This window comes from Pocillopora verrucosa, chromosome 3, assembly GCF_036669915.1.
Source record: "Pocillopora verrucosa isolate sample1 chromosome 3, ASM3666991v2, whole genome shotgun sequence".
NCBI classification, from domain to species: Eukaryota; Metazoa; Cnidaria; class Anthozoa; order Scleractinia; family Pocilloporidae; genus Pocillopora; species Pocillopora verrucosa.
This window is the reverse complement of record NC_089314.1, coordinates 5,627,711-5,646,695: the sequence shown is the minus strand read 5'-3', so window position 1 is coordinate 5,646,695 and position 18,985 is coordinate 5,627,711. Positions and strand designations below refer to the sequence as shown.

The following is an 18,985-nucleotide window of genomic DNA, read 5'->3' as shown; positions in this document are numbered from 1 at the left end:
ATAAAGTAACTGATGCCCTTTTAGCTCGTATTCAATCAACCATGCTTGTTTATGGCATTACCTTCCTGGCTCCCTTCCTTGCTCCAAACTGGGATGTAAAGAGATCTCTGGCCCGCTGAAATGCGAGATCAACCCTTCTTCCAGATCCCCCTTGTTTAGGTGCTCTGTTTAGTGCGACATCCCATGGCTCTCTTGCATTGAACGGGACAGCAATGTTTGCGTCATCACTGTAAGTAATAAGACCGACTTTGTACTTGTCGTCTGATACTTTGAAATATCTCAGTGCATTGTCCAAAATGTACTTTCGCCAGGAGGACCAGTCTACTGAATCAGACGAGTCAACCACATATGCCCAGTCTACGTCCTTTTCACGTCGTGGTAAGGGACCTAGTCAAAATAATTAGCAGTATTGTAATTATGCAAACGATTGACCCAATTAATCGAAGCAAAGAAACCGGAGGAGATGGCGTCAAAAAAAAAAAAGAAAAAAAAAGAAAAGAAAAAACAAAACAGAAAAAAAACAAAGAAACAGAAATTAACGAAATATATTGAGGTTCAAACGGCAACCAGGTGGACAATCCGACATGGTTTGATGCGACTTTAGATCAACCCTGATGAAGGCACTGGACAGGAGTGTCGAAACGTTGGTCTATGAATTGTAACTTCTTCGGTTACATTCATTAAATCTGTAAACCAGAGTAGCATCAAACCATGTCAGAAATTAACAAGTGAAACAAAAAAATATATATATAGATAGTAATTTTTAATAGGACGTAAACAGAAGAGTGTGTGCGACCTGTCCATCAGGTGGAAGACATCAGAAAGAAAACTAAAAGTGACTTAATTTATGAAATAAAAGAGGCATTCAGTTACACAATTTACCTCGGACTATTTCATTCAAAAGCTTCTCTGATGCTTTATCTTGGACATCATACGAAGAGTTTAAGACGAGGACATTTCGCACAGGGTTGCGCACGATAGAGGCCAACTGCGGCAGTCCTCTGGATGGAACAGTTCCAACTGAGTAGATTTCAATACCTTCATTTCTCGCTGTCTTAACGCTCTGTAACCAGTCTAAACTTTGTTGATTCCGCCATGGTGAGGTTGATAGAACAATCAATACCTAAAGAGAGTGACGAGCAGCAGATTTTTCGGTTTGAAGTCGCATGATAAGTTGGTCACGAAATGCAGTTTGAAGAACAGATCGATCAACAATTGAAAGGCAATAAAGCTAACAACAATTGAAAGGCAATAATATGAACATGGTGATTTAAAGTACTATTTTACATCTGAGATGCAGGTAACAAATTTACGTGGTCTTTTAATTATCAGTCAATGCATCAGACGTGAAAAAAAAAGCAATTTACATACACTCAGAAAGAAGTGAGAAAAAGAAAAAGACACCGAAATCAAAGTCGTCCATTAACCCTTTCACAAAGTAATTCTCTCAAAAATAATTCTCCTAAAGTCTGCCATACATTTCTCGTGATGTTAGTTTCGAGAATTCGGTATTGAATCACCTAACAATTGCCCAACTGATATTTCTCTCTATTCTTATCACTTATCTTGGCATTGTTTTGATATTGTATGGAGAAATTCTGTCTTGTTTGTTATACTGTATTCCCACTTAACAAACCTAGATGCTTTTGGAGAAAACACTTTCTAAGTTTAAATTTAAAGGAAAAGCTGTGTTCATTAGTGGTGGTTAGGAATCTCTTTTCCCCCATTAACAGCAAAGAGGGTAACCTGTTCTGACAAGCTTCATTTCTTTCCTGTATATAGATGAATGTAAGAAATTGGGGGATGAGAGGCCAGGCGTTGAACAAGCAGATCAACGAAGAGAGAAGTGGAGTTGATCAGATGGATAATGCCACAGTAGTGCTCATAAAAGACAACGATAATGATTCAAACAGAGATCAGGCTAAAGTGTCTGTCACTGGGCGATCTTTTAAAGTCGAAAAAACTCCACATAAGGCTTGAGGTAAAATCTGCGTTAAACTTAATCTAGAAGACCATTTGACTTTAGACGATTTTCGCTCGCTTAGAGCAAAGACGGGAATTAATAAAGATATAATGCGTTATCATTAAATACATTATTTAATTAATGATTTTAAAGATAACACAGTTATCTCTCGAATTTGACATTTCTTCGTAAAATATGTAATCGCTAGTTTACCTGTCTCATCCCTATTCTTCCACCCTTTTGAGGCGAAAAGAAACCTGGCACCATCTGCATTGCTGAAGCGAAGCCTGCACTTGATCCTGTTTGTCCTTTATTTAAGCCAATGACCTGAACTGTGTCGAGGACCCGCTTCTTAGGGTTTTCAGAATCACCCAAAGGCAACCTTAGCATAGCAGTATCAGCATATGTAATTATTCCAAAGCGGACGTTGGGGCCAGCGATAAGGTAGAGGCGCTCAATTAAGAATCGTACGTAGTCCAACATACTCCTCCAGTCTACGGAGTCAGATCCATCGATAACAAAGCCAATGTCCATCCCTCCAAGATCATCTATGAGTAAATAAAGGGCTAGCTTGTGTTTCTAAAAATTAGTCTACGTAAGTCATACAAATTCGCTCGAAAAGTGGAAGAAATTCAGTTCAGCGGGAGTTTCATTACATCAGCTTTGTTTAATGGAAAAAAATTGATATGAATCGCGAATGCGAGTAATTAATATTCATTAAAAATGGAGCCGGGTAACGATAATAATCGAGGTTCAGATAATCGAGGTTTGACTTAAAACGATTTCAACAGTTCATCGCTAACTGCGGTCGCACCTTTGTCACAAAAAACTATAGAGACTTTCAATAAGTAAATGTTCCTTCTTGAGTCACCCATACATGTTTGACGAGAAGAGGTGCGCGCAACTAAACTGCAGCTAAAATTATAAGAGCAGCCTACTCGCTACACCAATTTAGAAAGTACATACATTTAAAGCTTCTCTGTTTCTACACATTTGCGATTTCTACGTTACCAAAATTACCTACCATATCCAAACAAAAAAAGAAAAAAATACAATTGCGTATCCCTCACATCTTAAACATTACTATCTTGATTCAAATTGCTTTAACTTACATAGAATGTCACTTGTGAGTCCAGTGGGAATCGGTCTGAGAGTAGCGTAACCATCAAGCATGAAACTGTTTTTTGTAATGCTTTCGAGTTGATCCCGCTTAGCTGCTGGTTTAATACCATAAGCGTAAATAACTATTCTATTTTGTTGGAGAGAAGTAGCTGTTTTTTCCCAATCACCGCTGTATTGAGATGGCCAGTCACCAGCTGTAAAGACGACAAGGACCTGTAATGCAATAGAAAGTTACTCATACCATTTTTTCGTCAAGTCACGAGTGTGGGACCAAAAAAACATTTATCTACCAGCAAGGATCATTTCTTTGCTTGATAGAAGCACTATAGCAGAATAAAGAAAGTGTTGTCTTATGATCTTCGGAATGAAAAAACTTTCTTACACTATCAAAACAACAAACAAACAACAAACAATGAAAAAGTTGAAGCAGCCATAGTAAGCTCTACTAGAGCCTTGTCGGCTGATTATAAAGTGCACAGCGAAAAAATAAATTCTGCGGAATTCACGGGGATAAATCAAAGAAAATCTGATGACTGGAACTAAAATTTTTTACTTGATCGGCATCTCTCCTAGCTCCTTTCTGGGGCACAAAAAAGTCATTAGCAACAGTTTGAAGTCCAAGGTCAATTCTTCTTTCAACCCCTCCTTGCTGCTTGAGGTCATCAATTGCCTTCAAAACAGTAGTCCTCTTGTAGTCCCTAGAGGTCGGAAACGGCAAAGCAACTTGACCAGATGACGCGAAATACGCAATACCAATGTGGTCATCATCGAATGAGATTCGTCTGGTTTCGACATAGCCCTTCAGTAGACCTTGCATTCCGCTCCAATCAACAGCTGAGGATGAGTCTACCAACAACACAAGGTCCATCGGAGGGTTATACTCTGAAAGAGAGAAAAGTTTAGATTTCTGGGTTGAAAATTCAACAAACCGGATTAACACATAGATAACCACTTTTCATCATTTCAAATTGTACAAGTTTTTCATATATCATAGATATAAAGAAGAAACTTGGCTCTCATTGGCAAGAATGGAATTAGAAATGGCTCAGAACAGATGGCCTACCAATACTGCTGATCCTCTCGAGATAATTCACCTTTCTAATCTGGGTAAATGTATGTCCAAAGTTAACCTGTTAAAAGACTCGCAACACATCCAGTGATAAGGTGTACTTACTTCCTTGGATCGATCGCATCAGTCTCGGTCTAATGTACTGTAGATCGTCATACGAGTCAGATAAGAACCAATATCTTCTTCCAGATGAAAATGGTTGCACTTGTGAAGCAGAGGTGTCTGGTCCCACACCAACCGTGTATATCTCGATATCTCTTTCCTTCAGACCAAAAAGTACTCTATCTCTGTATGTTACTGAATCGCTGTCAGCTTTCCACAAACCACTAGACATCACAATAAGAATCTAACAAAACATCAAAAAGAGAATTATATTTCAACTTCCGACAAATACTTGCATAAAGTCGACAAACTGGCCTTATACCCGGGGCATAGATTTCCATCCGAAAAATGTGATCATACATTAAATTAGATTCCTCCTAATCCTCTTCGCACTGCAGAGCCAGGAAATTGCCCGTAAAAGGACACTGACTGATTTGCCAAAGTTATCACGGCATGCATGTTAGACTAAATTAAATTTTTTTCCAAATGTCCAAAAAACAGGAATCTGTGCTTATTATCAATGAGCGTCAACGGAAATAAAACATTGCGAAAAAAAGGTATCAATTTTGGCCTTTTGTTCATTGTGTACTCGGTAAATCGCACCATGAGAGAAATAGCCGATAGTATGTCATAAGGTGTACGGAATGGTTAAAAGGCTAGAAGTTACATCATGTACCTTTCTCGAGTTGTCCCTTACACCTGCTCTGGCGCTAAACATGTACGTGGCCATATCGAGACCCTGGTTAATGACCCTCTCGTCTCCTCCAAGCTGTTCAATTGCATCAATCAGCTTTGCTGCGCCAGATTTCGTATAACCCACATTACCATGACCGCGGAAGTCAAACCCAAGAGATGCTTTGCTGGCGTACGAAATGAATCCTACATGTCCCTTTTGCTCTGAGATGTCCATTGAATCGATAATCTTCTTTATAAAAGAACGGGTTAGATCCCAGTTAACCACTGAGGTTGAATCAGCGAGAAAGACAATGTCCACAGGTTCGTCACCATACACTGCAAAGAAAAAGATAATACAGCCAATGAAATTTCTTTGCATACAGCTTTAGACAACTCATAGCTCGAAAACGTTTCCAATCGTCGGTTTCAGACCCTCTGATTTCGTGGCGCGATTATTTATCATCTCAACTTCAGAGAACGTGCGTATCAATTAGTCATAAACAAGGGAACATTGTTAAGGGCATTTTTTTTACGTTTTACAGCAACGCAAGGTTATGCGGCAAATGAAGACAGTAGCTGCAGCCAAATCTAATTGTTTTTATTCTAGTTTTTTTCTTTGCAAGACTGGCTTTTTAACCGAGTGTAAAATTCATAAAGTTATCATTAACGTGTAAAAAAACTCCTTATTGTTTTAATAGAAAGCTATTCTGGTACGAGACTTGCAATTCAAACACCAGTAGTCGACAGTAACCGAACTAATAGTCTACCTATTTCTAAAAAACAAGAGGTCTACACTTTTTTTTTTCACACAAAACTCAAACCATTACTGTTGCATCACCTCCACGGATGGCGTTTACGATGTCAGGTCGTCTGCTGTCCATGGCATCATACGAGGAGACCCTAAAAATATCACGGATGTAGGGAATCACTTGCTGAAGTTGAGCTTGCGTTGGAACTGAGCCAATAGAGTACGAGTACATGTTGACCGGTACATTCTTTAAGTTTTCAGCATAAGACCTCCATTGTGATTCATACTGCGGATCCCAGTCACCCCCTGTTAGAAGGACGAGCACCTAACGACCAAAACGTTATTAAATCTATGTATACATGTGTAATGATAAAGAAATCCCTTATAAATAATTATAAGATGCATGATCTAAAATACAAACAGACCAGATACACCCGACAAACAATTTAGATATACTGAAGAATTGTTCTCCCTAAATCGATCTATAACAGCATTCCACTTTTGTATAGAGAAAAAAAAAATTTTTGAAGCCTATGGTCTTGCTCGCCACCATCCGAAACTTCGGAAAGCACAGGATGATTTCCATGCTTTCCATCAGCTTTTTTTTTTATTCAGGAATACAATCACAGTTTTTTTTTACCGTTTTTAACGCTTAAATAAAAAGTATTGTTTTTAAAGTCCCGTTTAATTGATCCTTCCTCTTTTCAAGGTTTTTTTTAACCTGACCCTTAGCGATGAGTAAAGGTGGCTCTTAATCCACAAACTTGATACATGCTGCCAACTGATTGCTTACTAGATTTTGATGAAGACGTCATTGAATCCGTCTAAGCTTGCTTTTAGTCTGCTTCGGCTATATTTCTATCATAATAGTCCTTTATGGCGGTTAATTGTGACAGCATATACCAACGATTTTTTGGACAAATACATAGGCATGCAAATAATCAAGAGGTGGAGACAAAGTACGTTTAGTTCAAGCTGAGAATAAGAGGAATTGGAGGTGGACTACCAAAACCGCCGAAAACTTTATTTGGCATATTAGAGAAAGTGTAGTAGTAATTTTTTCTCGAAGTGGCCTAAATGTTTTAGTACCTTTCTGGAAGTTCCTCTAGTTCCACCAAAATCGCTGAAGAGATCTCTGAAAGCTGTATTTAATGCGAGGTCAACACGTCTCTGACTTCCCCCAAGTTGAGATATTCTGTTTATCAACTGTCTGATACCATTGAGGGTGTAGGAAGATCCCTGTAGCTCATTGAATCCGAAAGAGAGTACCGCTCTGTCGCTGAAAATGATGAACCCTACATGAACTCTTTCTTCTGAAATATCGAACGATTCTAACATGGATGACACGAAACGCTGCATTTGAGACCAATTAACACCATCTGAAGAGTCCACTACAAAGCCAAGGTCGATTTGACGAGGTCTCGCTTTAAGTACAAAAGAAAACACCGTTAGTTCTCAGTAAAAGTGATGGAGTGGAGGTAAATGTATCTCACATATGATTGGATATCGATGTTTTCAGAGAAGCTGTAAGCAAATGCCAATTACAACCTTGAATTCGTGGCAGGCATCTTAAAGCATTTGCCCATAAATAGCTACAAGGTTGCAAAAATTCCTAATGTGGTTGTTCTTGCCCGAGACCCTTCTGCTGCACAAAAATTAAAAACTTGCTCATTGGCCTACGACCAAATTTATCGGATTTAAATCTGAAATCAACTTTTAAGAAATCGCCTCGCCGTCGTAAACTACACATCACAGAAAACTTTCGACACTTCTCATCGACCAAAAACTGTTTTTATTTCCTTCATTGTGGTAAAATTTTGAACGGACGTTACATTTTTCCATAAACGAAAGGCGCCCTTATTGGGTAGCCGTCTTCATTTAAACCTGATTAGAGATGTGCCCCAACTCAAAATATGCTCAGTTCTTGCCATAGGCTCGCTAAAGAATTGATTAAAAACATGAAGGTAAACTGCCAGGGTACATTTTGCTCTCTTGGCAAAGGTGGCTTAGTTTTACCCAAAATCAAATATAAATAAACTTAGATATGAAAACATTGTCTCGATCTTTGACCTTAAAGAAGTTGTCCGTTACTTATCATTGCTATAGATTTAAGCGTAACCGCAAATGAATGCTGATATCTCAAAGTTTTTCCGAGCTCGCAGGAGACCGGATTGTCATTTTTTATGGTGTCTGCTACATGCCGCAATAAGAAGAAATCAAATTCTTGCTTACCTCCAAAAACAATGTTTCTTATCATTTCAGGTTGGTAAAAGTCCATCGCTCCTTGCGTTGAGGCTTCGTAAGCTTTCGTTGAGAACGGAGGCCAGCTTCCTGTTATGTCACGGAAATATGAAGAAGCATCTTGTGGAATGATCCCTGTGATGTATATATCGACACCTGTGTTTCTTAGCTGTGCTGCGGCAGACCTCCAGGCTGGACGATAGTAGGTATTCCAGACTCCACCAGATATCACAATGAGGATCTAAGCAATCAGATAAAAACAAGGTTAGTGTTACTGATATACAGACAAGCTTTTAGTTGTGTTTTATTGGTATCAGAATATTTAGAAAGTGAAACTGATATATCTTTTATAGTTGATTGGTATCGTTATCTTGGTTACAAACAGAACAAAACGATAACAAAACAAGGATCATGGTTTATCACGTGGTAACTGTTCTTTTTTTATGTGCAGAGGGAGTATATATTCTTGTGTGCTGTAGCCACTTGAGAACGGGAAGGAAGGATAAAAAGAACTTTCATTTCGAATCTTTCTAATATATTGATTTTGTAGTGGGGTGGGGTGGGCGGGGGGTAAATTTTTGTTTTACTCACCTGTCTTGCACCAGGTCTGGCGCCATTCCGAGAGGTAAACAAGTCTCTATATGCCATCTGCAAGGCCAAGTCAATCCTCTTTTCCCTGCTACTTGACACTTGTATACCATCTATAAGTTGCCTTACGCCTGCCCCGGTGTAGTCCGCATCAAATGGAAAAGCTATCTTAGCATAGTCACTGAAGACAATGAAACCAACGTGAGTGTTACCAGGAGAGATGTTAAAGGCATTGGTGACTGCCTTGGAGTAACTCCGCTGGCCCTGCAGCAACGATGAATCCGCAATAAAACCCAGATCTATTTGATAATCTGGAAAAGAACGACGGATACCTTGATTTGAAAGATGATATCAAATTACTCGAAAATTTGTGACAAACATGTTAGATCAATTAAGGTTTTGAACTTAAAAGAGGTGTTGTTGTGTTTTGTCCACATCTACTCAATAAAGGTTTCTTCTATATGTAGGTCATCTGTTATGAGTGGAATAATTTGGGCGTGGCGTTTCACTGTAACATCAAATAATTCTGGGAGGTTTTCAGGTTTTTTTCGCTATGTACAGAAATGCTTATCACAGCGCAACGTTGCTGATTCTCTAAGATAATTTGTGTCATTCTTAAAAATATGCCACAGCTATGTAAACTCGGTGATTTACATTTTTATCGATCGTCCTCCTGCCAACGTCTGTCTCCCATTTAGTAACAGAACGGTTGAATACGCCCCATTTTCGCACGCAATAAACATTACAACCGATGATATTTGTAGATATTAAAAATTTATAAACGATGTCATTTTTTTCCGTCATGTAGCTTTTTACTGACTTTACAATCAGGACTCAGCACATATTCTATTCCAATGAAGTTTGCACCTCTGTCAGTTAAATTGAAGCATTCATAGTTTTTTTCTTACTATGTTAGCTTTACCTGGATTGAAGTAGCGTCTGGGAAGTTCACTGAAGCTATAAGGGCGAACATAATCCGCGTACGAGGCTACATCCAAAACTTCTTCTTGTTTATAACGTGAGCCAACTCCCACTGAGTAGATCTGAACACCTTCCTTCTTAAGCTGGAATGCAGCAAGTGAAGAGCTGGAGCCTGCAGCTTGAGGTCCAGCTGTAATAATCAAAAGAATCTAAAACAAAAAGAAACGAAACAAAGGATTATATCGAGTGTTAATTTTTTTTCAAATTCCTATAGTCTAGATGCAGGATCGTTTGCCGCTGTTGTTGTTGTTGTTGTTTTTTTTTACTTTAGTTTTCAAAGCAGGAACGTTAATACGAAATACAGAAAACTTTCGATATGTACACTGTGTTAAAAAATGACGAGATATGACTAAACTTACTCTTCTGGAGTTGGGACGTGCACCACCCTTACGACTGAAAAGGTTCCTTCTTGTATTATCTATTGCGTCACCAAGCCTTCTGTCATTACCAGGTTGGCGAGGAAGCGAGTTGATATGTGCTTTCACTCGTTCTTTATTCAGAGTAAAACCTCGGAGAAAGTTAAAGTCAAAGTGCAGGTGGGTGATGGAGGCGTAGCTAAGAACCCCTACTCTTGTTCCATAAGGACTGTGGTTGATAGAACTGAGTCTGTCGATAACATTACGCATATACCACAAGATTCGCTGCCAGTTTTCCCTGCTGATATCTGGAGAAGAGTCTACCAAGAAGCCAAAATCAAGCGGCCTTCTATCATCTACAAAGGAAAGAAGACTTATTTTATCACAGAGATGCCAAATATGGTTTCGGCAAAAGCAGGGATAGTCATGACTCAGGTAAGAACTAGAGTATAGCTTTGAAGAGTAAACTCTACTTTTCATTTGTAAATCGCTGACAAGAGTCTTATACTGATACATGAGAAGGATCAGCCTTACATGGAGGGCAAGTAACAGTTCCTCTTGATCTTGTGTTCGGTATCTCAGTTCCATCAAGTTCAACGCACCAGCAGCTCTGTCTATTGCATTGCATTGGTTCATAATTTCCCTCACTCCAACACCTTGGAATGTAATCGGAAGATGCGCCACTTCGAACAGCTTCCCAATACCTTCTTTGGCAGGGTTTACGGTACCCACCTGTCAAAAGAGAAAAAAAATAATGAAGAAGTTATACCGCGCTAGCAACAGCCCCCGTTTATAAGGAATGTTATCCCGCGATAACTTGGCATTTCCTGCACAAACTAAACGCTTGCGCCTTGCTTCTCAAACTCTGGTCTTTGTAAGCAACGATACGCTTGAAGTTAAATTTTGGAATTGTAATTAGTTTTCTCTCGTGCGATGATTCGTGTCTCTAAATAACAACTGCATGAATGTGTCTGAGGTGCAGAATTCTTTAGGGAAATGATTTCTACATGAATTATTTCTGAGAAAAGAGCAAATGCTATCTCACTTGTATATGTACACTTCGGTTTTCCAGTTACTATGAATGTTCTTGTATCGCTGATCTCCTGACCATCCCCATTCACACAATAGCAATAGGAGCGGTAGCACTGTACAGGACTGTATGAACCATCCGGACGGCACCGAGGAATAAACTTATCAATGGCGTTACTCCTTAGGGCGTCTTGATACGCTGTCCAGCAAGGGGTTAACGGTGCTCCTATGGAATATGAATCCACCAATAAACGTCAATCGATATCAACTTTTAGAACTAGAAATTACATTACGCTGTAACACTAAATTTCAACAAAAAAAATTATTTGAGATTACCTCTTCTCGGACATCTAATTGCATTCCTACTTTTAGTTCCAGGTATTTCGTTCCCATTCTCATCAACACACCAACAGTAAACACCATTCTTCTCACACTGCACCTCCTCAAAACTGCCATCTCTCTTACATCGAAAAGCGACACCTGGTGCACCGCTGTAGGTTGGGAGGGCCTTTAGCTGGCATGGAGTCAGTAATCCTCCTGAAAATAAAGTTCCTTTGTTGAATTAAGGTTACAGTGGCTGGTTTCCTGTATAATCGGCGTCTAATGATAGACAGTAGTCTTTGGTTTTGGTTTTCCTGAATCGCGAAATCCAGATTGTGCCATCAGGCATCACACGGAGCCATCACACGAGGGAAAGTGCTTCGCGAAAGCAATACCCTTGGTTAATGTACCTGAAGACTGATGTGTCCACGACTTTAGCGAGGGCTGCCGCACATTGACTTCAAACTCAGGGAAGGTCCGCTCATTTTAAATTTTAATATTGGTCAGCTTCAATCCGCCGTCAAAGGGTTGTTCTGTTTAATTCGTATTTATGTTTCATGTTTGTTAATAGCTGTATCGAGCATCCGGTTAAAATTATTCACTCATTCTTAACATACGACGGCGCTACCATGATTGCAAAGTACACTTTTCATATTAAAAGGCGATTGGGCTAAAATTGAGTGACACGCGCCCATCTGCGAAGTGTTTAAATTATTTGATTTACCTTCTTTTGAACATTTCGGTAGCCCATTGCTGCTGTAGACGCGTGTATTCGACAGTTGTTGTCCATACTGATCGACACAAAAGCAGTGATCACCATAACATTGACGCCAATTAAATCCACCGTCAGGCCGACACCAGGGGATATACCGACCTTGAACTGGGTTCCTGGACTGCTCCATGTAACGTCTTTGACAGTCAGTGTATTTAGGTTGAGTAGCTGTTAAAAATGACGAAAAATTAGTGCCAATGTTAGATTCAAGAACGCTGGAAACGAGGCAGACAATGCATAATAGTTTGTCTTTCATGTAAGTAAGTTCAACTTGATCTCTCTAAAATATACACTTACAAATCTGTCATAGTTTATACACCTGTCAACTAAATATTTTAGTGTATTACGCAATTGATACCTGGATCAGGACACTGAAGAGTTTTGGTCGTTCTTGTTCCCGGTATTTCATTCCCATTTCTATCCACGCACCAGCATTGTCTAGATGCTCCACTACATTGCAGCCCCTGATATCCACCATCGTCTTTACAACGCGGAATGTAGCCTCCAAGTTTTGGATTTTGAATTGCTTTTCTGTATGCTTCTTGACAAGGCGACAGCTTATCTGTGTTTACAGGTTAAATTGTACTATAAGCATCCGACAACTCAAAGATAAAACTAAGTAATGAAACTATGAGAAACAAATGCAACATACATGGTGCTGTACAGTTTGGTTTGCCGGAGGCAAGAGGTGTCTTTGTCCCAGTTATTTCATTGCCATCCTTATCGACACAAAAGCACACGGATCCACGGCATTGTACATCAGCATAGCTGCCGTCTAGTTTGCATCTTGGAATAAACCCATCAACGGCGGTATCTTTTGTAGCGGCAACGAATTCTCTCTGGCACTTAGTCTCCTTCTTATCTATTTATAAAATGAAAATAGAGTGAACACGATTAATCATGATCATGATTCTGTAAGGGAATTGCCGTGCTAGAGTGGTATAGAGTAGTTCGTAGTCAATAGATTCACTTGCAAAGAGTGATGCATTTGTCAACCAAGCAAGCCGGTTTTCTTCAAAATGCGAAAAAAATTGTTTTCCAAGAAATGTGGTTGTTAGTGGAGGTTTATTTTACTTGATATGAATTACAAACACAAACCTTCGCATGCTGCCTTCTGTATTACCGTCAATATCGTTTTCAACTCTTTGAAACTATTCACTCTAAGTACTTTCCCAGGATCGGATGCTATTGTTTCCAGTTCATCTCTCTTGGCATTCTTTCCAACACCAATAGACCATACTTCTATTCCTTTATCTTTCAGTGGTTTAGAGGCGATATCCAGAGGAACGTACGGACCTTTTTTGCCATTAGTTGTTTGAGCACCATCCGTTAACACAAAGCAAACCTAATATCAAAGAGACGGATTTATGAGCGATTAACCTTTTAACCCCTAAGAGTGTCTAGCATCTAATTTCTCCTTACCGTATCACCCTTGAATCAAACATTAAGGTCATGAGAATAAAGGAGATGATCACCAACTAAAGAAGCTTTTGATTGTTGAACAAATTCTCCTTGTCAGAGCTCTGGGAAATGTGTAGTGAGTAGTATGGAGAGTATGCGTAATGATGTTAGGGAGTAAACGGTTAATATAATTAAATCGTGGTCATTTAACGGAGTTACAGATGTTCGACTGATGCCAGGTCTAATTGAGATTTAAATCGTTGACTTAAAGGCGGCTATTCTCGTTATAAAACCTCAGTGCCGCTCGATGACTCCTTTATAACTATGAAAAGCGGAATTAGGACCGACACAACCTATAGTTCTCAGTCTTCGAAGTAACCGTTCCTTAGAACGAATGAAATAGACTGAACCATGGTCTTGAACCATAGACTTGAAAATAACCAATCAAAGAAAGTCGTGATTCTGGCAATGTTTCCTTGAAAAATATGCCAGTCACTTTTTAGAATCCAAGAGTATCTCGGTATATCGAACACACTTAAGGGCTTTAAAAGACTGAGACTCGGAAAAAGTCTCAATTACCCTACGTCAGAAATTCAGTAAGGGAGAACCCTTTATATAACCAACAACAACCCATTAGTGTGAAAACAGGGAAAGAAAGGGACTGCGAGGACAAAATACCCAAAACAATCACCGCGACCCTTAGATATGCTCATTATCTAGCCAATAATACCCACGAGAAATCAAAGCACATCGCACAAGGTTGAATTCCCAATTTTGTTACGATCAAATTACGTTTGCTTGCATCAATACCTTTCTAACCGCCTGTCTCATTCCACCTTTGTCGCTAAATAATTCCTCGTTGGCAAGTTTCAGTGCCCTATCGATGTAGGTGAATCCTCTCTGGTGTTTTATTGCGTCAACAAACTTGTGCAATTCTTTCGCATTTAGTTTGTCATTTGTCAGAGTGTTGAATCTGAAATCAACCTTTGGATACGATGAGTAAGAGACAGAGGCAACGTGAGACCCCTTGGGGGAGACATTCAGCGATGAAATTGCATCCTTGACAAAAGCAAGCAGCCTTTTCCAGTTAGATCGACCAATACTTCCAGAAGAATCGAGAACAAACGCTAGATCCACAATAGCTTTGCACTTCTCTGTAAGAAGGTAAGAAATGATCTGTGAAAATCGTATCATATAAGTAACGTTTATCTTCAAACCTAATTGCTTGATCTCAATCAAAGTTTAATCCCGATAAAAATGTTTGAATGCACCAAAATCTAGAGACAAAAGTGCGAGGGAATTCACATGATAAACTTCGGTCCATCGACTGGCGTGGATATTAAGTCGTTTACCAGACAGCGCCTGGTAGAACTTACTTGTTTTTCGCGCTTTGACCTACGAGACGTATTTTCAGCATTTACTCCAATTGCACTCTGACGGAACTTTTTCAGAACCACGTGCACAAATAGGTGTTAGCGAGGCTGCACAAACGAAAGGTTAGACTTAAGTAGACAATTTTTCATTCTAGGTATTTTTGCGTCAATTTTACCTTTAAACTCCGGTTCAACGCAAACACGTCCACATAGCCGATCACAGCATTTCATATTTTCGTCACAATCGTGATCAACTGAGCACTCGTCGGTGGGAAATGGACAGTCTGATTGGTCACTAGGTGGAGCAGGACACGTGCCTGGCTTATCTGAAATGTGCATAAATTCATGACTCTTAATTATAACGTGTGATACACACGCAAAAATAACAAGTTTAACATCAAGAAATCCATACCATTTCAGGCAAGATTTTTAGCCATTTCCACCCCGCCCCAGCCCCACCCACGCTCTCTCCTTCCTGAAAATTTCATCTCAGACAAGTATTGAATTGACATGTCGATACTACCATACTTCACAGAGTCCCTCAAATGCAGCTACAACTTAAGTGTATCTCCTGATTATCCATCGTAGAAACCAGTGATTTTATATCTGAAACGTGCCGATTATGGTGCTGAGAGTTCAAGTGATAATCGTTCGTACCTGGAAAAACAGGTTTGACGCACTCTTTTTTGCAGCTCCCTTGGCAGCATGTTGTTGAGCAGCACCTTGTTCCCGGTGGACAGTCATTATTTGTAGAACATTGATCATTTCCACATAGGTGTTGTGCAACGGATCGCGTCCGGGGTGCTGGACAAATTCTGTTGTCTGGTACTTCTGCAAAAAAAAAAATTGAATAAATCGTCAAATCCATAATCTAAAACATAATCCAAAACCTAAAAAAAAAAATAAAACCTAATTTATGCCAAGAGCTCAAACCTACCTTTCTTCTTGCACACAGCTTCGCACGTTTCCTTGTTGAGAAAGTTGTTTGAATTTCCTGCACAACCAGAGTATATGAATGGAACACATTCTTCCACATTACTGTTAAAATTCCACCGAATTATCAATCTTGAACAATTTCCAACTGCGGCAGGCTCGTCACAAAAATCAACTTCTGCTGGAATAGCTGCTGCAAAGAGAAAGAAAAGCTGTCCTTACAAATATTATAAGTCAAAAGAGAATAATCACAATATATTGACGGACATACTCGGGGGATGACATACCTCTTGCCAGGTATAAATAGGTAGCACACTTTGAGGAACTTTCGGGAAAATATGAAAATATGTTCGATTAATCAGCGGTGGTAAATGTCTTCTACAGGGAAGGGGGGACACTGGGAAAGATCAATTAAACAAACAAAGAAAAAGGCATCCAAGAAACAAATAGCTGGAGAAGCTACGCTTTACTGCACTTACGTTCGATTGTAACATTAACAAGCGCCCTAACAACCTGGTTTCCATCTGGTCCACCAACTGCCTCGCAAGTGTAAACGCCACCATCCCCTTTAAGTACGTTCCTGAACGACAAAATGTTTCTAAAAGGGCGTATTCTCGATGGTAGTGGTCCACGGTTTGGAAGCAGCCATGTGTACGAGATGACAGTTCCTTCAATTCGACATGTAATATTACCACGTTCCCCTTCAGTCAATTCTTGATAATCTTCATGAGTCGGACTCACCTTAAAGGGTGGTTCTAGAGATACAAAAATATTGAATTACAGAGAAATTCCTTTTTTTGATTAGTTCATAAATGATATGTTTGCAAGATAGTGTAATTGTTTTAAATGGGAATTATGATAACACATGTACTTCTCCTCCATCTTATAAGTCCTTTTTCGTACACAAGTTTTGTGTACCTTAAAGGGTGGTTCTAGAGATGCAAAAATATTGAATAACAGAGAAATTCCTTTTTTTGATTAGTTCATGAATGATATGTTTGCAAGATATTGTAATTGTTTTAAATGGGAATTATGATAACACATGTACTTCTCCTCCATCTTATAAGTCCTTTTTCGTACACAAGTTTTGTCCTCTATGTTACAAAACAAATGGTTCATGCTCTGCATATATGGAGTTATGGATTCACTTTGGAAGTTTGAGTAGCTCTCGGCCTCGTATTAACCATTCCTTGTGCTCCACTCGTGCTCTCCGAAATTCTTTCCTTGCATCGATATTTCGGTATACACAAGCTATGCATGAGTTGTTCAATTTACCTGTTGGAGATTGCGTGATGGGCGGAGTGGTTGTTGTTGGTTTGACCACCGGTTTGGAACCACATCGATGTAGGTGTTTCATCTTCAGAGTAGTGTCTCCGATAATACACGCGGTTCTCAACAATTCACAAAGGTTTTTGTAGGTGATGCCATCAGTTCCGCAAACACGTGGAACTCGACGATTTCCTATGCAGCGTGGAGGACATAGGCATGTGGATCTGGGACCATCCCTCAAGCAAATCTCTCCATGCCCGCATTTTTTTCCAGCACAAGGATCTGGAGACGAAATCAATTTTTCGCTATGTTCACCTTTTCAAACATTCGCTTGTTCCTCAAGAAATATTCAAATGGCGCAAGTTCTTACAGATATTTTGGCATTATTATGGCCCAAAGAAATCAACGTGCATGTTGCACAAAGTAAATGCGCCGTTAGCATACTACAACTTCGTTAAATATGATATCAAATCTATGATTCACTAAAATCCAGTTTCGTTCGAAAAGTTGTTTTCACCGAGTCAAACATATCCGATAGTAAAACTTCTTTATGGCAACAACTTGAAATTGCTTTTCTCACCATTTTCTGAATCTTCGTCAACGCAGTAAGCCGTCCCACACGAATGGTAGCAACAGATTCCTCGTCCAAGACAGTCCGTGTTTGAGGAACAGGAGGTGCCTCTCAATGGACAAGGAAGGTTTTGCCACAATTTACATGTGCCAGACTTATTAAGTTCATCTATTCTGTTGTCAGGTGGTTCATAAAAGAGACCTAAAGAGTCAAGGAAATATCAAATCAGCATCCAAAAAAGTTTGAAATGTGCACGTGTGGAAGGATACGAGAAGGGTCTCATTAGAATGAAATCCCCTTAATTGACGGTTAAATAACAAGGTAATTTAGTATTATCAACTCAGTGAGTTGATAACGCAAACTGGCCACCATATAGAGTTAAAAGGCCGACGTTTCGAGCGTTAGCCCTTCGTCACAGCGAGTAAGGGCTAACGCAGAGCTCTGACGAGGGGCTAACGCTCGAAACGTCGACCTTTTAACTCCATGCGGTGGCCAATTGACGTCATCAACTCAATCGATGATACTAAATTACCCTGTTATAACTAAAAAACAAATTGTTTTTCAGGGTAGACGGTTACATCTTAGGCCAATTCATGGTTGATTGGTCAACCTAAGGACATTAAGACCCTCAGGAATGAATTGCACAGTACCTTTGCCTCATTAAAAGAAGGCGTACCATGTAATGGCTAGAGAGAATTGTACGGGAACCATCTGACGGACAAATAACATTGACAAAATGTGCGAATGGTGCACCCATTTATGTTGAAACAAACGACACATTATAGTCTGTTTGTTATTCTTTTGCAATCGAAATAAACCACATTAACGGTTCACCTCAAAAAGTGAACTCTTACTGTGGGTAATTCCATATATAATTGATTTCACATGACTTCTTCAAAAAGTATCTGGACTATCAGGGTGATTTTTTTTTACTTCGTGTTGCTCAGGGTGCTGTAACAAACTTGGTTATTGAAAAGAGATTTTTATCTGTTTTAGTTTGATAAAATTAATTTATACCATGAAGCGTGGCTGTTGTTGCGCTTTTGAACTTGTGGCCATCTACCTCGTGCAAGAGGCACTCGCGTTCAAGAACGATTAATTAACCTGTTTAGATTGTGCTCTGCTCCAAGTCAAAGGAGACGATGACAGAGGAGACGTAAAAGTGCCTGGGCACATTTTTCTCCCCAGACCCCCATTGCTTTAACAGCGTAAATACGTATGCGTATTTTACCAATTCAATAAATCAAACTTGAGGGAACTTAATCTAATCAGTCAGTTTCACCATATTGGCACTCCGATACATATCAGTAAATTTCTGATCTCAACCGCCCAGAAGTAATTTGGCCGTCCAACGAAGTTATCAAATATCCATAAAGCTATTTAGATCAGATCCTCTGGTATGCTTGGACTTGCCAAGAGATAAGAAAGACAATCTGTATTATCTGGTGATAATACGGCTGATCTGAAGGGA

At 39.5% G+C, this 18,985-nt stretch overlaps 1 protein-coding gene across 1 annotated transcript in view; it reads right to left on the bottom strand.

Moving 5' to 3' along the window:
* LOC131798419 (uncharacterized) overlaps positions 1 to 18,985 on the bottom strand; it is a 107,548-nt gene that overhangs the window by 85,391 nt on the left and 3,172 nt on the right. Inside the window, exons 2-28 of the mRNA XM_066164565.1 lie at positions 17,524 to 17,715; positions 16,950 to 17,225; positions 16,154 to 16,429; positions 15,679 to 15,867; positions 15,399 to 15,572; positions 14,918 to 15,067; positions 14,179 to 14,522; positions 13,066 to 13,312; positions 12,620 to 12,829; positions 12,326 to 12,529; positions 11,920 to 12,135; positions 11,211 to 11,411; positions 10,891 to 11,100; positions 10,380 to 10,577; positions 9,849 to 10,201; positions 9,431 to 9,638; positions 8,512 to 8,819; positions 7,912 to 8,161; positions 6,769 to 7,103; positions 5,770 to 6,004; positions 4,933 to 5,267; positions 4,260 to 4,500; positions 3,639 to 3,967; positions 3,076 to 3,298; positions 2,177 to 2,511; positions 883 to 1,123; positions 62 to 387 (exon numbers count right to left, since the gene is read on the bottom strand). Of these exons, the coding sequence (XP_066020662.1) occupies positions 62 to 387; positions 883 to 1,123; positions 2,177 to 2,511; positions 3,076 to 3,298; positions 3,639 to 3,967; positions 4,260 to 4,500; positions 4,933 to 5,267; positions 5,770 to 6,004; positions 6,769 to 7,103; positions 7,912 to 8,161; positions 8,512 to 8,819; positions 9,431 to 9,638; positions 9,849 to 10,201; positions 10,380 to 10,577; positions 10,891 to 11,100; positions 11,211 to 11,411; positions 11,920 to 12,135; positions 12,326 to 12,529; positions 12,620 to 12,829; positions 13,066 to 13,312; positions 14,179 to 14,522; positions 14,918 to 15,067; positions 15,399 to 15,572; positions 15,679 to 15,867; positions 16,154 to 16,429; positions 16,950 to 17,225; positions 17,524 to 17,715 (6,806 nt within the window). The remainder of the gene's footprint in view (positions 1 to 61; positions 388 to 882; positions 1,124 to 2,176; positions 2,512 to 3,075; positions 3,299 to 3,638; positions 3,968 to 4,259; positions 4,501 to 4,932; positions 5,268 to 5,769; positions 6,005 to 6,768; positions 7,104 to 7,911; positions 8,162 to 8,511; positions 8,820 to 9,430; positions 9,639 to 9,848; positions 10,202 to 10,379; positions 10,578 to 10,890; positions 11,101 to 11,210; positions 11,412 to 11,919; positions 12,136 to 12,325; positions 12,530 to 12,619; positions 12,830 to 13,065; positions 13,313 to 14,178; positions 14,523 to 14,917; positions 15,068 to 15,398; positions 15,573 to 15,678; positions 15,868 to 16,153; positions 16,430 to 16,949; positions 17,226 to 17,523; positions 17,716 to 18,985) is intronic.